This window comes from Alosa alosa, chromosome 11, assembly GCF_017589495.1.
Source record: "Alosa alosa isolate M-15738 ecotype Scorff River chromosome 11, AALO_Geno_1.1, whole genome shotgun sequence".
In the NCBI taxonomy this organism is placed as follows: domain Eukaryota; kingdom Metazoa; phylum Chordata; class Actinopteri; order Clupeiformes; family Clupeidae; genus Alosa; species Alosa alosa.
This window is the reverse complement of record NC_063199.1, coordinates 33,888,847-33,913,137: the sequence shown is the minus strand read 5'-3', so window position 1 is coordinate 33,913,137 and position 24,291 is coordinate 33,888,847. Positions and strand designations below refer to the sequence as shown.

The 24,291-nt window shown below is 41.9% G+C and overlaps 2 protein-coding genes across 2 annotated transcripts; both read right to left on the bottom strand.

Annotated features, from left to right (window-relative positions):
* Nucleotides 1–111: 111 nt before the first annotated feature.
* nedd1 (NEDD1 gamma-tubulin ring complex targeting factor) lies at nucleotides 112–9,846 on the bottom strand. Its single transcript, XM_048256173.1, is given in 17 exon segments — nucleotides 112–745; nucleotides 860–926; nucleotides 1,360–1,507; nucleotides 2,154–2,349; nucleotides 2,773–2,820; nucleotides 2,823–2,929; nucleotides 3,366–3,416; nucleotides 3,623–3,685; nucleotides 4,248–4,373; nucleotides 5,123–5,282; nucleotides 5,636–5,837; nucleotides 6,201–6,430; nucleotides 6,810–6,950; nucleotides 7,182–7,298; nucleotides 7,386–7,480; nucleotides 8,673–8,813; nucleotides 9,683–9,846. Coding segments are annotated over 16 exon segments (1,992 nt in total). The 5' UTR covers nucleotides 8,809–8,813; nucleotides 9,683–9,846; the 3' UTR covers nucleotides 112–640.
* A 178-nt stretch (nucleotides 9,847–10,024) lies between these two features.
* sh3gl3b (SH3-domain GRB2-like 3b) lies at nucleotides 10,025–23,935 on the bottom strand. Its single transcript, XM_048257938.1, has 9 exons — nucleotides 23,499–23,935; nucleotides 19,185–19,253; nucleotides 18,635–18,707; nucleotides 18,360–18,503; nucleotides 14,554–14,687; nucleotides 13,810–13,968; nucleotides 13,493–13,596; nucleotides 13,280–13,398; nucleotides 10,025–11,206 (listed from the first exon to the last, which is right to left on the bottom strand). The coding sequence occupies exons 1-9, from the start codon at nucleotides 23,541–23,543 to the stop codon at nucleotides 11,004–11,006; spliced, it is 1,050 nt and encodes a 349-aa protein (XP_048113895.1). The 5' UTR covers nucleotides 23,544–23,935; the 3' UTR covers nucleotides 10,025–11,003.
* Between the last annotated feature and the right edge of the window lie 356 nt (nucleotides 23,936–24,291).

Here is a 24,291-nt window from a genome sequence, read left to right as displayed (position 1 = left end):
CATTGTTTGGAGTGGATGTGTGTGTCCATGGTGGTTATATCTTCTTTACAGTCTTTACAGCAACTCAGAAATGACCCACCGCCCTTCTGTTTCATGGATCGATAACATTGGTTCTCATACATATTTTATTACTCTGAAAAGTTACACTCATGACAATTTCTTTATGCCACACTGCTGCTTTGCTCATTGCAGGCTGGGAGGCTTTGGGGTTGATATCAGCACTTCAAAGTGGCTTATTTTGAGGCAAAACTCTAAACCACTAACAACAGCACTTTACCATGATTATATGCATGTTGGCGATCTTGCATAGTGCATCATATGATTCACTGTAATGGAGTAAGAGATACAATCACTCTTCATTCTATAGAGGCACTTTGAAGACAAGCAGTTCATTCATATGCCCAACTATAAAAAAACATATAGGTTTGTATTGTGTGGTAGAAAATGATAGCATCTGCTGGTTGGATATCCAAAAGGCCAAGAAAGGTAATAAGAGTATTAGGTGCCTTTGACTGTAGGACGCGACTCTCCATTATCTGCCCTGTTCAATGTCCCATCTGTCTCTGCTTCATGGAAGACATAGTCAAAGATGACACTGCATGGGGATTTCAGTGGGGGTATCCAAGACCTGTGAAATCTGTTAATAGTTGGTTCTGAGGCGTCGGTTCTCCTCCCTTAGCTTCTCAATCTCCTCAAGAAGCGAGTTGTTCACCGAGTACTTTTCCACCACCTCATGGAACTCATTCTGGGGGAGAAGCCAGTTATTAGAAATGGGCTCAAGAAGCGCGACTGAATGCATAAGAGAACAGCAATGCTGTCTGTGGTTTAAAGTGGATGATTGGCCTTGACATCAACTCACCAGCTGGATGCAGAACTGCCGCACCATCTCCACCTGTAGGTTCACTATGTCTCTGTGACAGGAGTCTCTGCAAAGGACAGGACAGTGTGGACAGGAACATGAAATGGGGAACCATTTTGTTAAAAAGCTATCAAGCTGAGCTGAAGATAAACACAGAAAAACACACACAACACAATACAACACAACACACAACACAATTAGCTGTTCATGTGTTTATCTGAAAGGTTGTGCACTCCAGACCCATTTATAAACAGATAGCGGAAAATTATTTTAATTGTAATTACTGCTCGTCACACATTTTTATTTTAAACTAGAAGACATCTAGCTCTGATTGATCAAATTCAAGTAATCTGAAATCCTCAGGTGTGTGATAACCCAGCGTTCAGTTTAAATTCCACTAGCAGGGACCAACCTGATAACCCAGCGTTCAGTTTAAATTCCACTAGCAGAGACCAACCTGATAACCCAGTGTTCAGTTTAAACTCCACTAAGGGACCAACCTGAGGTCCTCCAGCGTCTCCTGGATCATGTTGCGGATGAAGACGATCTGTTGGTTGGTGAGAGGAGCTGCAGCCCCTTCTGCTCCGATGGTTTCCACTATCCGGTCGGACAGCGAGGTGGCCACTGATTCAGACGCCCCTGCTCCTGCTGGGCACATACATATACAGCGCTCATCTTATTGGTATATAGTATATATATATAGTATATATACATATACAGCGCTCAGCTTATTGGTATATAGTATTATATACATATACAGCGCTCAGCTTATTGGTATATAGTATATATATAGTATATATACATATACAGCGCTCATCTTATTGGTGGCAGTGGCTCAGGAGGTAGAGGAGCCGTTCAGCAATTGGAAGGTTGCCGGTTCAAGCCCAACTCCTCCTGACCCTGTCGAAGTGTCCTTGAGCAAGACACCTGACCCCAGTGCTCCCGATGAGCAGGTGGACACCTTGCATGGCAGCCTCTATCATCAGTGTGTGTGTGTGGGTGAGTGTGTGTGAATGGGTGAGTGTGTGTGTGTGAGTGAGTGTGTGAATGGGTGAATGTGAGGCATGACATTGTAAAGCGCTTTGGGTGCTTGCAGAAGTCGATAAGAGCACCATTTCTTTACAAGCCCTTAGCAGGTTGTAGATGGAAAAACAACAGAACACAGTCACCATATTCATCACATGTAAGCTGTGCTGCTGTTGTTGCTGTTGACGAGTCATCTCATCACCTGTAGCAAGTGTAGGACGAGTCATCTCATCACCTGTAGCAAGTGTAGGATGAGTCATCTCCTCACCTGTAGCAAGTGTAGGACGTGCTCCATTAAAGGGTGAATTGTAGGTCAGATGAGCTGTGACGTCATTGGCCCTCCTGTGGGTGATCTCCGGAGTGAGGTATGCTGGGATAGATGATTGCATTCGCAAGTTCTGTAGTGCTGGGGGTGTGGCCAGGCTATCAGACTCCTGGCTTGAGCTCCCACCATTCCTCTCAGACTGCCATGCCCAGAGAAGACGTACAAAACAGATACGCTTACAAAACAGATCAGCAAACATAACAGATAAGCTTACAAAACAGATCAGCATACGTAACAGATCAGCATACATAACAGATAAGCTTACACATCATTGTAGTGCAATAGTTCAGTGGCATTCACCTGTTAAAGTCACTGTTTCACTCAAGTTCACATCTATTATATTAGCAGATGCAGATGTTATTCAAGTCATATATGTGATAATGCACTCCAACCATCACCAATAACACCAGTAAAGTAAGGGGTATCCTTAGCTGGTGATCAGGTAAAGTAAGGGGCATCCTTAGCTGGTGACCAGGTAGAGTAAGGGGCATCCTTAGCTGGTGACCAGGTAGAGTAAGGGGCATCCTTAGCTGGTGACCAGGTGTCCATGTGAGAAACTGACCATTTTGCCGTCTTGCGTCTCCGTTGGGGCCTCCTCCTCTTTGATGGGGGCGGGGTTTGGAACACTGACAGGGGGCTGTAGCAGCGTCCCCCCGTCGTGCCCAGAGGGGTCTTACGCTGCGCCGACACGCCCGTGAACGGAGGCGCCAAATCAAGATCTGGACATGGAGAGGGATGCACACAGAACAGTAAACTGGACATGGAGAGTAACACACACAGAACAGTAAACTGGACACGGACAGGAACGCACACAGAACAATAAACTTTACCAGGTTAGTTACATCTCAAAATCTGACTGGACCTCACTTTATCTTTTAATATCAACATGTACAGTATATTTAGATAACTGAGATAACAGCAAGTTTGCTGTTTGTGGTAAAGTCCTCTTGAGGGACAAAGTGGTACGAGAGTGGCCAGGCAGGTTTGCATGTTAACTTTAGTAGATATCTCTACTAAGAGCACAGCAGCACAAAGTACAATCTTTGTGCTTGTTATTTTTTCACATTCTCTATATGTTTTAGTTGTAAATGTAATTTGAACTGATCTCAGCTGACACTAGAGTATCACCCTTCCCCACAGTAGCGTCACACTTACCACCTCCTCTCTTTCCACTGGATTCTAGGCCAGATCCGTGAAGTTTATGATCTGGGAAAGCCAAACGAAACATTCATGGATCTGACACATTTACTTTGTCTTGATGCTTTTCTACAAGATCAGGGAGAAATGAACGGCAGACAGGGCACAGACTTACCATCACAGACAGGGCCCAGACTTACCATCACAGACAGGGCCCAGACTTACCATCACAGACAGGGCCCAGACTTCCCATCACAGACAGGGCCCAGACTTACCATCACAGACAGGAGAAAAGATGTCCAGGCTGTTGCGTCCTCCCCGCACCTCTGTGTTGGTGCCTATATGAAAAGCATTTTGTTATTGTTAAATAAGGGAAGCTCTTGTTACACTAGCAGGCCAAAGGGGCACCAGAGCTGATCACGCTGGGTTTGTCTCCACAGCCTACTGCACTATATGCACTCCTAGCACCTTCTCAAAGAGCACCAGAGCTGATCACGCTGGGTTTGTCTCCCCTGACAGCTCCTGGCTTCTGCCTTCTTACATTCATATTGATGTTTATCCATCAATGGCAGTTATCTTCACTTAAACTTGAAACTTCTCCCAATATTTTTACTTATTATAATTTCCAGCAAGTGAGACAGGAACAAGACATCCACACTGATTTGTACTGACACTAAATACTGGGAATCTTAATTGCTTAATTCCAAAACTTTGTGTTAGATATGTTAGAAAATGAAACCTCTCAACTGAAACTAAATATGAGTGAATACGGAATCAAGTTAGCGATCGTATACATCACTTCATGTGAGTATTTCATGCAGAGCCCTAACGATGGTGGTAGGACCTTATGTGTAAAGGGGGGGGGGGCAAAAGGTCTTAAAGAAGAGGGTGGCTCCTCACTCTCTCTGATAGGAGAGAAAATGTCCAGACTGGTCCGCCCCACGCGCGCCGCCTTGTCCATGCTGTGCAGCGGGTCTGTGCTGTGCTGGCCATCAGCTTCTCGTGAGAACCCATCCAGGCCCATCCCTGGAGACAGACATGAGCAGAAAGCATCTTAGGGGATGTGTGTGTGTGGGGGGTAATTGCTTAGACTGATGACTAATAGAGTACCGAAGCCATGACGTAACGTTGCCAAGGCAGCAGTTTCACTGGATCTAAACAAATCAATCTAACCATTAAAATCACCATTAGCGGTGGCTTTCTTAATCTATTTCAATAATTTTACAACGTTTCTAAGATGTTAGTATATTTTTTTACACTGTAGGAATCACATACTACAACATATATTCATACCAACACAATCAAATACGTGACTACAGAGTTTTATTTTAGCATGGGTTTCCTCTGTAAAAGACACCTGCATTTAACTTCACAGCATGCGGTTAAAATCCTTAAATTCACGGACGTATTTTGGCTTTATTTTTTAAGCAAAAAACGTCACTCTTAACAGCCGCCAGTCTTTGAGAAGACATGAAATATCCACTGGAACTTAGTTTCTTTATATTACACCTGCCAGGGAATCCGTGTTATGTGGGTAAGCTGCTGCCTAGCAGGTAAAACACATTTAAATGGCTATAGCCTACATTTAAAACAATTTATTAGCTAGAAATGATGCCACATGTCTACATCCAATGCTATTTAAGCCACTTGGAAAGTTTTTTCAGATCCAGTGATTCTGCAGTCATGGAAACAGGAAACGCTTCGGTACTCTATTGAGCAGACAGCTAGTTTGGAGGCCGTCTGCCCTACTCCAGAGGACTGCGGCTGCGGCTGACCTGTGCTGTGGGCCTGGCCGTCTCCTCTCTCTCCACAGTAAGGCTCGGGGCTGGGCACTGCGGGGGTTGGGGTCAAGGTCCCCGCCTGCGGAGTGCTTGGTTTCCCTGAGGTCCTCTTCGGTTGGGAAACAGAGGACTTTCCCGAAACCAATTTACTCGACTATTCAGAGAGAAAACAATACAATATTTACTAGACTATTCAGAGAGAAAACAATACAATATTTCATAAATTAAAACAAAATTATGGTTCCTCTTCGGTTGGGAAACAGAGGACTTTCGAAACCAATTTACTCGACTATTCAGAGAGAAAACAATACAATATTTACTAGACTATTCAGAGAGAAAACAATACAATATTTCATAAATTAAAACAAAATTATGGTTCCTCTTTGTAATGTGTATATTTGCTCCAAAATTACATCACATGGAACATGTAGGTATTTAGGTATTCAAAGGCCATCTCTTTGGGCAGCTCTGTCAAATGTCTTGACGTGATGTGGTTCTGTAGAATACCTTGCGTCTAATCTGGGTGCTCTGGAAGCGCAGGCAGGTGATGGACGTCTTGTGCCCTGCAACAGTTTTCACCGGAGCGCTGAGATTGCGAAGGTCATACTGCAGTATCTGACCCTGGGTGGAACCAAGGACCAGAGTGGACCCATCGGGGAAGAACTCGATTGCAGTGAGGGGAGAGTCCACCTTTATGTTGCGCACGATACTGTTGGGGGCCAAAAACACACAAGCCAACAGTCAGGGAGGGCACACAGTCATTGACCCTAAGCTGTGGGGTTCAAATGAATGCAAAGGACACAAATAACAACATTAAACCTGCACCCAAATAAACAACACTTCACCCAAATAAACAACACTTCACCCAAATAAACAACACTGCACCCAAATAAACAACACTGCACCCAAATAAACAACACTTAAGACAAATGTAGTCAGGTGTGTGATTTGATGTAACAACTGTAGATAGATGTTTCATCCTATGATGATGGTATGAAGCTCTTTAAAATGACTACAAGTCTGTTTGGCTGTTAAACACGCAAATGGCGCAGCACCCAAGTAAGGCACTTACACTCTGCTGCTGGTGTCATAACAGATGAACTTCTTGTCCAGTCCCACTGATCCGAACAGAAGGTCGTTGGCTGGGGAGAAGGCCAGGCCAGAGGCCGGCCCTTTGTGGGCGGGGTCAAATGTGTGCAGCTCTTTCTGTGTGGTGGCATCCCACAGAGCCACTGTGCCCACGTCTGAGATGCTGCCCAGCATGCCGCGCTTCACCACCGAGTACCTCAGGTCACGGACAGGCTGAACGAGGGCAAAGCAACATCACACACAAACTTCCTCAATACACCTTTAATAGCAGGTTTCTACCAACACTACACAATACATGTTTAATAGTAAGGGCAGGTTTCTACCAACACTACTGTGATTGGATCTGGGTAATGAAACGGAGGCAAACTGGTCAAAAAAGGCTGAGCATTGAGGAGGGCAAAGTAGGGCAGATAGTTTAAGGCTGAGCATTGAAGAGGGCAAAGTAGGGCAGATAGTTTAAGGCTGAGCATTGAAGAGGGCAAAGTAGGGCTGATAGTTTAAGGCTGAGCATTGAGGAGGGCAATGTAGAGCTCTCTACAGCTGAGGAAGACCAGTCTGTTGCAAAGCTTAGATTGGTTGCCACTGAGCTCACCTGAATAGCTCCATGACCAAAGGGCTTGCTGGACAGGTTCTTGGAGACGTTGTGTAGAATGAGCTCACCACTGATGGAGCCAGAGACAATGTAACTGTCGCTGGCATTGTAAGACACACATGTGACTTCTTGTTTGTGATCCTGGACAGACACACAAATGTAAGTAACGTTAATTTGTGCTTCAGAAACATACTACATATCTGTTCGGGTCAAAACTACATCAAGAGTAGACCCTTTGACATAGTTATGTGCATTGTACAGATAGCCAATGCCAGACAGCTCAGAGATTTAGGAAAAACCCCAATCTGCTGCAGTAGTCTTAGCTTTTGGGACAGGATTGTAGGAGTGCTTGTAGCAGGTGATGTTGTTTACCTTAAGGTTGCGGTAAAGCTTCTTTGTCTTCAAGTCCCAAATGTTGACAATGCCATCAAGACCACCGCTCACCAAGTACTGAGATGTGGAATTGATGCTGACCCGAGTTTGCTTTTTCTGTGGACACCAATGTAAAGTGGTGAGATTCTGGATAAATTATAAATCCAAAGCAAGGCTCTGGCTCTTGGTCACTACTGAACTCACCCCTTCAGCAAGCTCGATCACTGGAATGGGGGAGGTCTTGAGGCTGGACACGACAACCTTGTCTCCAACGCTGCTGGCACTGATGAGGTACTGGTCTAAGTCCAGTTGAGGAATATGATCAAGCGGTCAGCCAAACTGCATGTTTTTACTCTATTATTCCCTGCATTCAGAGAACTATTAAAGCTTGTGAATGTCAATATGTAATCATCTGAATACTTTTTTTCAATCAATGTAAGGTTTGTAATATTACTATAATCAAGAAGGTAAAAGTTAGAAAGTGGGAAATAAGCAGCTAGCAACCTCACAGGGAGCAAAGTCAAGCCAACTATGAGGAGAGAAGAAAGGAGCAGGTGGATGCACTTCTTTAGCATGTGGCATTTGCATGTTTCAGAAAACCTAACTATTTTGCAAAGTTCACTTGAATGTCTGATTATAATCCATTACACATTTAGGGCTCCATCTTGGCAGTCTAAAACGCATGGTCAGTGGCGAATAGCTTAAATACATTTAGGGGTGTGTCCAGTGGGGATTCAGGGTGGTTTTGTTATCAAACGTCGGGCACTTGGCGCAAAAAGGTGGTTCTTATGTTTCTTAATCAGTCACAGGTGTGTTTTGGGCGTAACATCCTTTAAAATGAATCTGCTTGCATGTAAGACCGTATGGAACAGGTATAATAAAAGTGAAGCGCATGGCGAAACATTTGAGTGTAAGATAGGAATAAGATTTGCGTCGAGATAGGAATAAGATTTGCGCCGTGTTTTTGATCGTCAAAATAGAACCCATAGTTGAATTCAGTGAAACTCTGATGTTCCCCTAGTGGCCTATGTGTGTGCTCACTCTGCACAGTCCAGCCACTGTAAATGGGCAAGCAGCGTGGATGCTTTAGAAGCACTGAAGGGAGAGGTGAATTTCACTGGCTGACTGAGCTCAAATGTCAACAATGTTTCACCAAGGTCGAGGCCACATATCCTAGAAGCCTTAGCAATCCCAATTACACTCTCTAGTGAATGTGCCAGTTTGAGAAACCCATACCAGGTCATCATATCCTATTGTGCCACAGAAGATGACCCACACTGCCCAACTGACAGGAGGGGCTTAGTAAAAAGGGGGTTGTTTTAGGTGAGCAGATAATTCTCCACTAACTGTTCTGACTAGCACAGCACTTAGACAAACTCATGAAATATATATTTTACTTTGACGAAGTTCGCTGAAGGGCATCGAATTACAATTCCACAGGCAAATATGGGTTAAAAACGGGAGGAATTCTCCTTTGCTTTTTAAGGATACTGTTGCTGGTCCAGCAAACCTGAGACACCGGATGCGTGCTGCTGTGTGGACTAAATTGGTCCAAAACTTTCATGGAGCTCGAGTCCCATATCTTAATGCAGTCGCCCGACGACACGAGCCGCAGGACCTCTTCCATGGCAACTGTTTTGGAGACAGAGGAACAGCTGTCAAGGATGCATCCCCCCTCACATACACACCCACCCACACGCTCTGCAGTGCTGCGGGAGAATGGACTGCTTTCATTCGATCTCCCTGTCTGCCAAAAGCCTGTACCTCAGTTTACTATGCAGTAGGCTTGCAAGCTCGCAAACAAAAACTAACAAAAAATGAACAAACATTTATCTTTACATATCTTCACAAAAAAGCTAAATAAACCTCAGCACACGATGTGCAATGATAATCTTGAAATATATATCGGCCCATTGACTTGAAAAATAAGCAAGGTTTATACAAGGGAAAGCGCTCAAAGATGATTGCAACAACAGTAAACAAACTCAACCTTACTGAGAGCAATTAGTGACAAACACATGTTAACGCCAACTGAAGTAAACGTACGGCGAACGTAATCAACATAATTATCTTATTTAACGTTTAACTCAAATTGCTTTGTCAACTTTTCCAAGTGACTAAGTTAAATTAGTAAAGTCGTTACCGCTAACCAGTGATGTCTCTGAACATTAACGTTTCTGGTAAAAGCTAACTGATGAGGACATATTAACTTTATTATTCTGCAGGTTTCGGTTAGAGTTCATATTATATATTATATTAGCTAATGAATCAATGTAAACACGGGAGCTGGTTAGCAACTATCTACAGACAGGATAAACAAAGCAAATAAACACGGCTGACATCAACAAATGGCATTCCATAAGCTAACAAGCACTCTTCCTAAACTTTGAATCACTTAGCTAAAACCTAGCTAACCAGCAGACATCTCCAAGCTGGCTAGCTAGCCGGCTAACTGTAAACACAAACGTAAGTTGTGATTTGAAGTCCTCTGAAATACTCACCTGACCTAAAAGATCGAAACGTTCTAGGATGTAAACACTGTTAATGCTAGTTGTATATTACAATGCATGCGTTGGCATGTTTCATATATTGACTTAGTAGCAAATCGGTTTGTGACAGATGGCTGTTACTTCTGTTCGGGCTAAGTTGCTTTTGGAGTTTTGGGCGCCTGGCTGTAACCAGCTACGGCGTCCTTTTTAGTCCAAACGAAGCCACATCTCATGATATGCGAGTGTACAATGACTTCAGGAGTATTATTCTATGAGATACAAATGTAAAACATACATACTTAAGAATATCAATTTAAAGATGTAAAGAAGAAATAAAACATACATTATTCATACTTTATTCAGTAACATTTTTGGCGTTTATTTACCCTTAAAGAGAACAAAATCAAGTGTAGACAGTCAAAGTCAGTTCATAAAGGGTATGTGCTTACTGTTAAATCTGATATCAGTCAGCATGTAACTATGTGGTGCTGGCACCTTGCAAACAATTAACTAATATTAGAACAATAAGCATTTAAGACACACTGTGACAATGCATGTACCTTAATTTATAAGAAATAGCTCTTCATTACAACATAACAATTGCAGTGCTTCAGAAGTGCATTATAGAGACAGGTGCATCTCCCTTGATGTCTGTTACACTAGGCTACTTAGGTGTATACCAATAAATAATAAAGCGTTTTTCATCTAAGTGTTTCTATATTTGGCACCATATTTATCCAGTAGATAAATGACCAAAGCAAAACATTAAAGACTAAAGAATAAAGGATATCTCCACTATGGTGCTGCTATGTTGTTTTTGTTTACATGGCAATTTTAATAACCTGAACAATATATATTGTATACAGACTTATCTCTCAACATATACCTTAGAAATTGAGGAATTGTTCACATAATGGCTTACTTTAATTCACATTGCATAATAAAAACCCGGGTCAAAAGATCCGCTTAGTGTTCAAAGTGCTAACATCAAGTCACATTTTAAAATACAAATTCGATTAATCTACAATCATATTTTATAACTGTATGAACAAAAGTGAGAAGAGAGGAAAACATTGTGTTTTTTATAGGTAAACAAACCAACAATCATTAGCATATTTTTAAATATGTGGGCCTCTGCACACGATAACAGAGACAGATTCCATAGTCCACCCCTGATATAGTTTGAAAAGACGTGTGAAAGTGATCTCTTGCTGTTCAGCAGCCTTGATCGCAGCCTATTGGTGTGCTCCGTGTCTACATGTGACCTCTGTCGGACGTGAGTGGTGAGGCGGTGGGTCCATGATGTGGCTGGTCGTGGTGGCGTGCTCTGCTCTCACTGGGGCAAAGGCACAAGGACGTTGACGTAGTTGATGGGGAAGAAGCCGGACTCGCCACTGATCATGCCTTCGTACCAGTTTTCATCGATCTGGTTGGTGAGGATGATGAGGTCGCCTTCCTTGAAGCCCAGCTCACCTTCGTTCTCTGGTTCAAAGTTGTAGAGAGCGCGGCAGCAGGGCTGGTCCAGGGGGGACTCTCCTTCACCTAACACACACACAGCAGGAGCAGGTCACCAAAGGATGGATAAGGGTGACAGAGATCATAGGTCTTGGTTTCCCGCTGAAGTTCAAACCAAGTCATTCACAGCTTCTTCACCACACCAGAGCATTCAATATTCAAACCTTCAGCTGACACACAGAATTTAAACTGAGATCTTTGAAATTGTGTGCTTTAAGAATTCAAGGCAATATTGCAACCTTAATATCCACGTTGGAGCAGTGACAAGCTAACATTTGTTGAAGAGATAACAACTACAGTGTGGAAATAGAATAGAAACCTAGTGGATGTGCAGTTCACTCACTAATGCTTGGAGGACTCCCAGGCCTCTGGGACAGGAACGTGAACTGATCAACTGTAGAGTAAACTGTGGATACACATGCACATGATATGAGATTAATACAATCTGAAATACATTTACCGTTACAATGAAAAACACAACACAGTACATTTAAGAATATTTCTTTATTTTGGAGCCAACCAAGACATAACTTCTGAATTGGATTACTGGTTGGCTTCAAACTAGGCAAGTGAGCAATTTCTCTTGAAATTTATTTCATAAACATTTTGAAGAATTCTCTGCTACTCACTGCTATTGGGTGGACTTTCTGGTCTTTGGGGTGAGGTCATGATCTGGTCCACTGTGGAGTATACTATACACACAGATGCAAGAGTGATTCATCACATAAGACATAGTCACTCTGTAAGAGTAATTCATCAAATAAGACATAGACACTCTCTCTCTAAGAGTGATTCATCACATAAGACATGGACACTCTCTCTCTCTCTCTCCAATACCACTTTTGTTATGTAGTGCAGGATTTAATACATGGCGTCTGAGTTTGTAAAAATTTCTGGACATACATTGTGCTATATATATGGTGATATATCATCCATTTCCTTGCGTTTATGGCCTGGTTTGACATACAGTGCATCACTGACACATTGTAATCTAAAACATGTATTTTGGGTCTGTATCTATCAAAGGGAGCAACTCACTTGTGTGTGGAGGACTTTCTGGCCTTGGAGGTAACCTTGTGAACGGATCAGCTGTAGAAAATGCTTTTAAATAGAGAAAATATATGACATTATCTTCTTTGTGTCTCCATAGCAGGTGATGATGCAAAATGTTCAAGCTTCATAAATATGTATTACAGCAGTAGTGGTTTTTGATAAAGGCAATATAATATGGGCAGCTAATCAGGGTGGCACCTTAAGGAGGGTTGGGGAGGTTCAGGGTGAGGGTGGCATCTTAAGGAGGGTTGGGGAGGTTCAGGGTGGCACCTTAAGGAGGGTTGGGGAGGCACCTTAAGGAGGGCTGGGAGGTTCAGGGGGTTAAGGAGGGGGGAGGTTCAGGGTGGCACCTTAAGGTGGGCTGGGGAGGTTCAGGGTGGCACCTTAAGGAGGGTTGGGGAGGTTCAGGGTGGCACCTTAAGGAGGGTTGGGGAGGTTCAGGGTGAGGGTGGCACCTTAAGGAGGGTTGGGGAGGTTCAGGGTGGCACCTTAAGGAGGGTTGGGGAGGTTCAGGGTGGCACCTTAAGGAGGGTTGGGGAGGTTCAGGGTGAGGGTGGCACCTTAAGGTGGGCTGGGGAGGTTCAGGGTGGCACCTTAAGGAGGGCTGGGGGGAGGGTTCAGGTGGGCTGGGACTTACCTTAAGGAGGGCTGGGGAGGTTTTCATTCACACCACCATTGGCACCTTAAGGTGGGCTGGGGAGGTTCAGGGTGGCACCTTACTTAAGGAGGGCTGGGAAGGGTGGCACCTGGGTGGGGAGGTTGGACTTTTTTTTCATTCAAAAAAAAATTGGAAAAAATTTTTTTCATCATTTCAAATCATTTTAATGTGATATAACGACGTGACTGAAGTAATGTTATGTATATGTATGTAATGTGATGTATTGTAATGTATATATATACTATTATGAGTGTAAACCAGACCAACTGGCTGTTACAGAGTGAGTGAGCTGTTATATTGCTAGTGAGAGTGTCTTTCACAGTTACTGATGCCAGTTGATATAGATGAATTCAGTGGCAAACCTGAAAACTGTTGTGGTGAGCTATCAGATATGCGTAAGGTAGGGGTGTTGGAGAATCCATTGCATTCAGCGTGGCTTCCTCTACCAGTGACAGACTTTGGGCTAAACTCTCTCTTAGGCCGGTTGCTTGCAATAATTAATCTGTTGCCAATTTAAGAATAACAAATATCAACAGGGGCAAAACAGCAACAACAGTAACAGTAACAACAGCAACACTGGAGCACCGTGTCCTCACCGGTTTTGGAGAACACTGCTCAGGTTTTCCAGGATCAGGCACGACTGCCTGTGGTAGTCCAACGCTGCCTCTACTAGAGCAGACAGGTTACTCACCTGCTCCACCTGCAGGATCACAAAGGCACTGCTATTTTCTTACAACACAAATCCATGACAAGAACACCAAAATAATATCAAGTTCCTTAACAAACACAAAATTATTTGTCTTGTAACTACCAAAAAAAAGAGGGAATATTAATTGCTGAATCTGAAGAAGCTTTGTGTAAAGAAACTTAAAAGTGTCTGATATCACTGAAATGGAATTAAGGTTTGGCTCACATCATTCTCTAGAAGGTTGAACATGCTTCTTTCTGCCAGATCCCGGGACTCCTCAAACTTTTCGAAGGCTAGTTTGAGCTCCTGATAGCTGATTCTGCCCTTGCGTCGCTTCTTGTAGTCAAAGTCTAACCGCCGACCCTCCATCTTCCTTAAGTGGTACTACAGAAGTGAACCAAAATCTGAACCTTGAGAAATTACACACACTATGAATTCATATTGTAAATGTGTAATATAAGACATGGGTTGTGGAAAAAACAGCACAGAAATCAAGGGAGTTGAGGTTAACTCTTCATCGAGCAAAAAGAAACAAGACAGGAAGATGGGGAAAAGCATGTGAAGGGAGACTCCTGCTGGATGTCAGGGATGTCTTCTACAAGTTCCACAGTTTATCTGTGCGACTGCTCTGAGACCAGACATGGTGTTGTATTTGGAGTGTGAGAACCTCTATCAGTTGAGCTAATTATTAACTATTGGAGGAAGCCGTTACAAGAAAAAAGTCAAACTACTGATAACAGAAGTAAGGGATTGTGGCTGGCATGCACACATGTCTTAAACTAGATAAGCTTTTGGAAGTCATACAAACAGTATGCATCTGATCAGTAGACGACTCAGTATGCATCTGATCAGTGGACGACTCAGTATGCATCTGATCAGTGGACGACTCAGTATGCATCTGATCAGTAGACGACTCTAGAGGGCCCCGCTAAGCATCCTTTCAGTAACACGGTCAACACTGAGCCTCACCGTGATCTCCTTCAGGTCCTTTTCCTGTAGCGTCTGGAGTGGGTCTATGAAGCTGTGCTTCACCTGAACGTCCAGGACGTCCCTGGCCTGGGCCATCTGTTTCAGCGCCTCACCAATGTCCACCAACGCGCAGCCTGCCAGGAGGGTCAGGAAGTGTGAACAGAGAGCGAATACCATGACAACAGAACACTAGCCATTTCCACAACAGAACACTAGCCACTTCCACAACATCATTTGAATTCAGTAACAGAGAACCTATAGTTAGGTCCAGTTAACCTAGATCTTTCCTCTTGCATTATGGTTATGGTTATGGTTACGCTTTTGTCCAAAGCGACATACAAATACCAATAACAATAGCATGGTAAGACTACATTAAGGAGAATATCAATAATAAACAACGTCAAATTAATCAACAGCCTAATGAAAATAAAACTAGATGTACCGCATAGCGGTACAAAATATGACCGCCGCTCAGTCCTGTACATCCGTTCCGCGAAAATAAATCACACTTCAATTTGTCTCCATATTTTACTCCATCCCCCACTCTTGAAACTTTTTGTGTATGCTTGTTTGGCATGCCTGAGTGTGTGTGTGCGGCTGCACAGAAAGTACCCTACTGGTGCTGAAAAGGTGAATAGATTGTAGAATAGCCAAAGAAGATGTAGAATTGTTATAAAACCTTTAAAATCTCTAAACAATCACAAGTAGGGCAGTTCATCACAGTTCATCCATTGCAACTGGATTGATGAAAGGTCACTTACACCTGTAGGCTACATTGTATTTGGGAAAAGCAAAAGGTATCAGCATAATGTTATTTATTTATTTATTTATTTATTTTTAAACAAAAACATCTCTGTCAGTTCCATGCCGTTTTCAACAGCTATCAAAAACAAAGGTCATTTTTGGTTGGATGGATTTTTTGTGAATGTTTCTTCTTCTACATAAGATTTTAGTCATCTTTAGTTCATGTAATACTTTATTGTCAATGCACAAATTAAGTAACAGTAGTCTGAAATGTTATTGTTAATGCACAAATTAAGTAACAGTAGCCTAGTCTGAAACGAAATGCTGTTTTACATCTAACCAGTGGTGCAAATAACTGACATGTCCAAATGGGCCTTGATGAAATGCACACACATTTTAACGGGCCAAAGTTGAAGAGCTTTTGTCCGTTATTGTTAGTGCAAATATAGGCTGATTCATGTTCCCTTGCATTGTTTAACTGAGGTCCATGGCTAGTCTGGCTTTCATCAGACCAAGCTCAATCTTTTAAGAAATCAAAAATAAATAGCGGGCAGATCAGGCTGGGTTCACCCAGCCTAGTCCATAGGCACCCGATATTGTTTAATTTTCGATTGAGATATACACGCTCTGGCTATTCTAAATGCAAAATGCATCAGGGAGTTATGACAAAACGGTAACTAACAAACTAGATCCTAATAGAAAGCTGTTAGCTTCCCTAAGCTACAGGTAGGATTATAAGGTAGGCCTATTTACAACATAAATTGTTAATAGGCTATGCTGGCGACACAAATAAAATCTCCTTTGGAAACCAATGGCTTACGACTTACAGTATCAAGCGGACTTAAACTGTCATATCGTGGCGAAAAGTTGTAATAACATTCACGCAGCTCCATGAGTCAAGGAAAGCGCGAATGAAGTAGCCACTTCTAAATGGGACCCACTACACAGTAGCTTAAGGTGTTTTGCTAAAGCAGCCATAATGAAATGAAGGTGTCATTGTTTGGATACTTCACACACACGCGCTTTTTAATTTCACAGACTACAACTACCAAGCTGTAATCAAAGCACATCGATTCCCCTCTCACACCCTGCACGCACTTAAAACAAAATAAACAGGCGTCTCAGTCTCACGCATGTATAGGCAAAACTGTATCAGACCGGTGTAACGTTGGTAAATCTTCCATTGCACAGAATGATTTTGTAGCACGTGCAATAAATGACAGTCGAAAGATACAAACAGTGCTGCTATCAATTTGCTTGGTATAACCGCATTTATAGTTTTCTACAAATGCAATAAATCAAATGCCTCCATCACTCAACCAACGCTAACGGTAACATTACCTAGGTCCTTATTGATATTACAAGATTAACGTACCTGCAGTAAAAACCAAGCATGTCCGATAAACATCCTCAGATTTATTTCGGCTTCAAGAAGAAATGGGAATTACACTTCATGTGAACATCGCCCTATCCTTATTAGATGTTTCGGTAAATTACAGTCCTTGTATGAAGCGTCCATTGTTTTTCCAACCCACTTTTAACTTCCAACAAAATTACAGTCCTCACTGTATGGAAGCGCCAATACTGAAAATGCCCATTGATGATGATGGGCAAATCAAACAAATGAGTGATTATGAGCCAGGTTGATGTGGGCCCTTGAGACCAACATACCATAAAAGATTCACAGAGAACTGTGTCTGCCCTACCCTCCTTTTGGGGGTCCAGTCCAGCGGGGGCTGCAGATGAAAACAAAAATGACGGTTCCATGCTATCCATGTGGGGGTACATGCCCACCAAGTTTTGTGTACCCCGGTCTTTCAGTGTCCGGGGAATCCTTGTTGGTGTATGTCACTAAATGTACACATAAATTATTTTATTGTAAGGCCCCCATGAACGAAAGTACACAAAACTTGGCATGCATTCAGAGGGTGTCATAATGATCCTACACTTTTAATTTCGTGCAGTTTTGACCTTGTCAGCCAGAGATATTGAGATGAAAACACCTAATTTTTGCTTTTTAATTTTTAACTAGGTGGCGCTATACATGAAATAAGTGGTAATGGGATGGGTTGACATGCCCCTTAAGACCAACATACAAAAAAGGTGGACCTCCTAGGCCCTACGGTTCTCAAGATATTCACAGAAAACTGTCTCCGGCCACCTACAGGCCAGTTGGTGTATAGTAACATCAATTAATTTATTGTGTGGCCCCCCCATGAACGGAATTCCACAAAACTTGGCGTGCATACAGAGGGTGTCATAATGATCCTACACTTCCAATTTCGTGCAGTTTTGACTATGTTAGGTCACAGATACCTTCAATTACACCACCTCATTTTTACTTTTTTGTGTTTAACTAGGTGGCGCTATACATGAAATGAGTGGTTATGGAATGGGTTGACATGGCCCCTTGAGATCAACATACAAAAAAAAAATGGTCCTCCTAAACCCTACAGTTTTCGAGATATTCACAGAAAACTGTGTCTGCCCTACCCTCCTTTCGGGGTCCAATTCAGCGGGGGCTACAGATCAAAACGAAAACGATGGTTCCATGCTATCCATGTGGGGTTACATGTCCACCAAGTTTCGTGGTACCCGGTCTTTTCAGTGTCCCGGGAATCATTGACGGAAATTTGGGCATGCTAAAAAAAAAAAAAAAAAAAAAAAAAAAACCTGATCTGAACCTATATGACCGTTGCGCCTTGGCGGTCATAATAATACTATACAAACCATAACACATAAGAAGTGCTTAATGAACTAAGTGCATGCTGAACAGATATATAGACCCCTCTTAAAAGACTCAAAACTATCACAGGAACGGAGAGCACTGGGCAACTCATTCCACCAACATGGAACCACATCAGAGATGAGCAGAATCTCATTAGGAACACTGATACCAGTGGAGCACTGATAGACCAACATGAATATAGTGAGATGCATTCCTACATGAATATAATGAAATGCATTCCTACATGAATACGGTGAAATGCAATCCTAAATAAATATAGTGAAATGCATTCCTAAATGAATACGGTGAAATGCATTCCTAAATAAACACATACCAAAGGCAGAGTCAGCCCCGAGCTCTCTGCCGTAGCGGAGCATGCATTCTCCCAGAAGCCCCTCTGTTTGGGGGTAACCCACAGTCTTCACCTGCCCACGGATCCTTGAGACGGTGTTGAGCACACCAAGTTTGGCTCTACAAGCTGAAAATCAAGTTAATGGGAGTTAAGTAAACGGTCCAGACCTCCAGTACTGAGTCACTGCCAAAAGTGGCGGATATCCCGCAAATGGACACTGGAATATGAGCCTGAAAGGGAAGGACACGGTACACTACCTGGGTTCGGTTGGAGGTACTCTGTGGTTTTTGGCACAAGTTCAAGAACCAGTTTATGGGTTACATCAATTTTCTGAAGTCAAACACACAAAAAAGGCTATATAAGCTAGACCACACTTTGTCAATGTATACAGTGTAACAACAAGGTAATCAGTTTACAAGGCATTATATTCTTACAATGAAAATTAGCAAGAAAAATATGTCATCTCTTTAGGTATGTAGGGTCTACCTAAGATGGACAAATGACTGCCACAAGAACATAGGATCAGATGGATATATTTACTGTATGTCAGAACATAGGATCAGATGGATATATTTACTGTATGTAAGAACATAGGATCAGATGGATATATTTACTGTATGTAAGAACATAGGATCAGATGGATATATTTACTGTATGTAAGAACATAGGATCAGATGGATATATTTACTGTATGTAAGAGTGGGGAAATGAGATAGATCTACTGAAATGAGATAGATCTACTACTAGATCTACCCAAACATGAATCTTTAATACTTAATACTTAATAATCACTTCAGTGTTTCCAACCTTTTCCATTTTGAGGAACTCCTCATCCAGTTTGGTTCCTTCCGCCCCATTAATCTTTTCATTTAGTAGCTGCAAAGGAGAAGAGGAAAGAAAGGAGGAATGTACAGAACCTCTCACAGAAACACTGACTCTAAAGGAGAATGTATACTTAAGACTCTAAAGGAGAATGTATACTTAAGACTCTAAAGGAGAAGGGCTGGCAGCATATAGCCGTTGGCTGCAGCAACTCGAGGTCGGTAGAACTGACAGGTTTTTTTTCCGTACTGACAATACTCAGTGCATGACCTCATGAAACAGAGATCTATGTGAAATATCGCCAGAATTCTCTTTTGAGTCAAAAGTATACTCCCGTGGAAATAACTATGTTTAGATCGGAGTTGCGCATGACACAAACTTCATCAGCAGGATGGCCCGCAAGGACTATCCATGTGACATCAAAATGTTGTGTCTGTGCAGACTTGTGCGTTGACTGAGCATATGCATACAAGTCTTAAACCACAGGGCCACTGTCAAGAGGAAACCAAACCCATTTACCCTATCAATTACCCAACACGTTTACCGTGCACCATGCATGTTTTCATAAGCATGTTCGCTTCCTGATAAAATAAATAAAATAAATAAAATTACTGGAGACCTGCTGATGAATTTATACTTTTGTTTATTTCCTGCTTTAGTGAATCAGCTGATTAGATTACAAGCAATTGAATTGTACTGTTGTTAAAGAGAGGTGTAATCAGTTATGAATGGGCAGAGACCAAACAACAGACCAGATCTTTGCTGTAGATTTGCATAATGTTGACATTTTGTTTTTTATTTAGTTATATCATCAATATCTTGACACCTAATGACTACTTCCTACAACTTAAAGAGGAGGTTTTAATCATTCAAACAGTACCAATAACAAAGTTTGGACACACCTACACATTCATGGGGTTTTCATTAGTTTGACCAATTTTACATTGTATAACAAAGCAATGTATTTACGATTTAAAAAAAAAAGATTATTCATTCAAATGTTGTAAAATATCAAGGGCAGCTGTTATTCTGAAGGGCCCCTGGCCACATCTTAATGTTATTCAAACATTAATGCTAATTTATCCAACCTACTCTATGTCAGGCGTTGTAATTGATGACCGACTTAACTTCTCTGAGCATGTAGCTTCTATTGCAAAATCATGTCGGTTTATGCTTTACAACATTAGGAAGATCAGACCTTATCTGACACAAGATTCCACACAACTTCTTGTTCAAACCATGGTCATCTCCAAGCTGGACTATTGTAATTCACTATTAGCTGGCTTACCCGCTTGTGTAATAAGATCATTACAGCGGATTCAGAATGCTGGAGCACGCCTGGTCTTCAATCAGCCAAAGAGGACACATGTAACCCCTCTCCTAGTTACTCTCCATTGGCTCCCTATAGTAGCCAGAATTACATTTAAATGTCTCACTTTGGCCTATAGGACACTGACTGGATCTGCTCCTAGTTATTTTAACTCAATAATCAAGGTGTACATCCCCAACCGCCCACTGTGGTCTTCTGATGAGCGTCTGAATCCTTGAATTTCCCCTTGAGGATCAATAAAGTATCTATCTATCTATCTATCTATCTATCTGTTGTGTCGACCAGTCATAAACGCTAGGTCTTAAACACTAGGTCTAATTCAAGACTCTTTTCCTCAGTGGTTCCATGTTGGCGGAATGAGTTGCCCAGTGCTCTCCGTTCCTGTGGTAGTTTTGAGTCTAAAGGGGTCTAAAGACATTCCTGTTCAATATGCACTTAGTTCTTTAAGCGCTTCTTATGCCTTATGATTTGTATAATATTGTTTTATTTCCATTAGGCTGTTGATTAATTTGAAATTATTATTTATTATTGATATTCTCCTAATATAGTCTTACCATGCCATTGGTTTTATTTTATTGGTTGAATGGACTTTATTGTTTATTATTGCTTTTTCCCTCATTTTCATTGCTTATTTTATTAGGCTATTGATTGAATCGACATTGTTGTTTATTATTGCTATTCTCCTTATTATAGTTTGACCAACATTCTAATCTGTTCCCTGTTAAATCTTTAATTATTATGTTGTTTTTGTATTTGTGTGTCGCTTTGGACAAAGGCGTCTGCAAAATCCCATAACCAACATGTCAACATGGTCAAAGGATTTCCAAGGAATAACTATATTCTAATGGTTCAGCAAACATCCAAATAAAAAACACAAAATGGCTACTACATAAACAACATAAATGGTAAAAATAATGCCTAACTGATCAGCACTATCTAGTCATGTTGGCCATGAGTCAGATTAAGGCATGTTTACATTAAAGGAGGGAGGTTGTATCAAAACATACAATAGAACATGTTAAATATACATGCAGTGCAATAATTACATGTTTTCTTTTTCAGTTTTGCATAATGTTGTCCCATGGCTCAATAATGATTGAGCAGTATTATACATTCAGTATTAGGTGTTTTTATCCAGCGCAGGTATATATTCAGTATTAGGTGCTTTTATCCAGTGCAGGTATATTCAGTATTAGGTGCTTTTATCCAGCGCAGGTATATTCAGTATTAGGTGCTTTTATCCAGTGCAGGTATATTCAGTATTAGGTGCTTTTATCCAGCGCAGGTATATATTCAGTATTAGGTGCTTTTATCCAGCGCAGGTATATATTCAGTATTAGGTGCTTTTATCCAGTGCAGGTATATTCAGTATTAGGTGCTTTTATCCAGCGCAGGTATATATTCAGTTTTAGGTGCTTTTATCCAGCGTGATTTGACTCATAGCGCAGGTACAGTAGAGGCTGTATTTCTATCACCACGTGTTCCAAAATATTTGAAGTCATGACGATTATATTTGCCATGCTAGTCTTGTCATCAACTAAAAAGGCGAGCTTTAGAACATACTGTAAAAAGTCAATGATCTTATAGTTTAAGGCAAACTTGGTTATAGAGACATGCTGCTTAACGACATTCACCTACTGTGTTAAAGAATGGCAGCATTTATTAAGGTCAAGAATTTAGTTTGGTGTGCAAAGGGCCTCATGATAAGAGGATTATGGCTGCCATTACTGGCTGATGGAGAGGGAATTGTCTGTAGAACTATTTTATGAAAGGGTACAGTGTCTGTTGTAAAATGTAAAAACATCATTACATCACCCCGATAGGGATACTGAATAATGAAAACACCTTACAGACATTTGTCTTTCCTGATGTATGTTGCTGTAGGTCTATACTGTTGAGTTCAGCAACTTCAGTTGTTGTCAAGAGGCAAATACAGCACATCTGACTCCAAGTCCCCAAGCGCATGTGAATGTCTGTGTTCAGCACCTGTACGTGAGCCTGTCTACTATCTATGCCCTCCCTGGCCACAATCCCAGCACTCCAGAGGGAATCTACAGCATGTATTGTCCTTCTGGCAGCTTTTTCAAACCTCTGCAGTAATTCAATGCTGCCATGCAGGCAGGGTGAGGGAAGTCTCAGCAACACTCTGCATACAGAGATGATCATGAGAGGCAACTAGGCCTGTTCAGATTATATCCAGCATAGATTAACACTCATTATGCGATGTGTAGCCTACTGCCTGTGAGACACAATGCTAATCACAATGCTGATGCATAACTACATTTAAATATTTTAAACGGTGATAGTGTATTGACATTATGTAATGTGTCCTTGTTTTTAACCACCTGAAGGCAGGTTGGAGGGATGCATCACGTGACCTATAGCCTACGCAACTTTAGGTCCATTACGCGTTTGTTCAGGAGCAGTATAAAGGTAATTATCCGTGGTGTGCCCCCTTATAATAAAAAACCAAGGTCAGGACGAAATACACAAAGATACCATCGCAAGGTCACATCATACTACGACGAACAATTGACATATATCGAGATCTCGGATTGACGCTCCTTTCACTTTATTTAGGACCAAAACAAGAGTCCTCTTGCACCGTCTAATTGTCAAATTCTGTATCGCCATAGCTTTGGAAAATAACCAACCACTTTAAAGTTGCTACAAACTATTCTCAAAATCTGCGTGACAAACAGGACAGAAAACTGCCAGTGCGTGCGTAGCGGCTACAGAAGTGCAGAAACACGCACGGGCCTGCACCGCAATCTAGGTTACCCCACAGATGTCCTCACGTGTAACATTTTCGAAATCACACCTCTCTCTCCCACCCACCCAACATAAAAATACATTACCATAACGCCACATTCTGTGGTAGTCTATATCAAAACAACTCGGCACTGTACTGCACAACCATAGCCTACGACTCCACAGCCCATGCACACTAGGCGAGGTCCTCCGCTTACCTGGCTTGCTTTATGAAATTGTTTCTTTAGTCCCGCTACTGACATGGCCAATACTTCTGATGATCAAAACATTAATCACGTGCAAATATTACGCGCACATGCTGGCGATGTATGATGTAGTCGGCGTGCCTTTGACAGGTGACGCGGTAATTTATATGTCCACATCGCACTCCACCTCCTCCATCGCAATGTATCAATGCGCTGACAAGCTGCTCCCAGACCGAGATTCGTGGTGCCGCATGGTTGCCAGTATGAGAGGAATATAATCAACTAGCCCACCACCTGCCAACAGGATACCCTTCAAAACACCATCTTTCACAACAGATTGTGAATTTGAAGTCGAAAATGAGTAATGGCTACTTCAATAAATCCGTCATTGACTTATAAGACAAAGAAATTAATAATTCAAATCATATTCGGGATGTTGCCACATCTGGCAACATTGCAGACTATATTACGCTGGCATACTTGAGTACACATGAACGCCTGCCTACTTGCTTCCTTTCCACCTCGTTCTTTGAATACACAACTTCTCAGTTGAAACCCTGGAAAAATAAGAGGAACAGACTCGTTGCTATATTAAATGTAAACTGCACGACTGGTAAATACATGAAGCAGTTTGTTATTTGATAGTTAGGCTATCGGATCTTATACTGAAGGCCTGTTACTCTGATTTGGGACAGTGGAACCAGAGAATACTGAAGGTGTTGTAATCTTCGGTGGAGTTAATAATTATCTGCTGCCCTTTGCTCAGTCTAATTAAGGTCATCAATCAACCTTGTTAACTCACGCA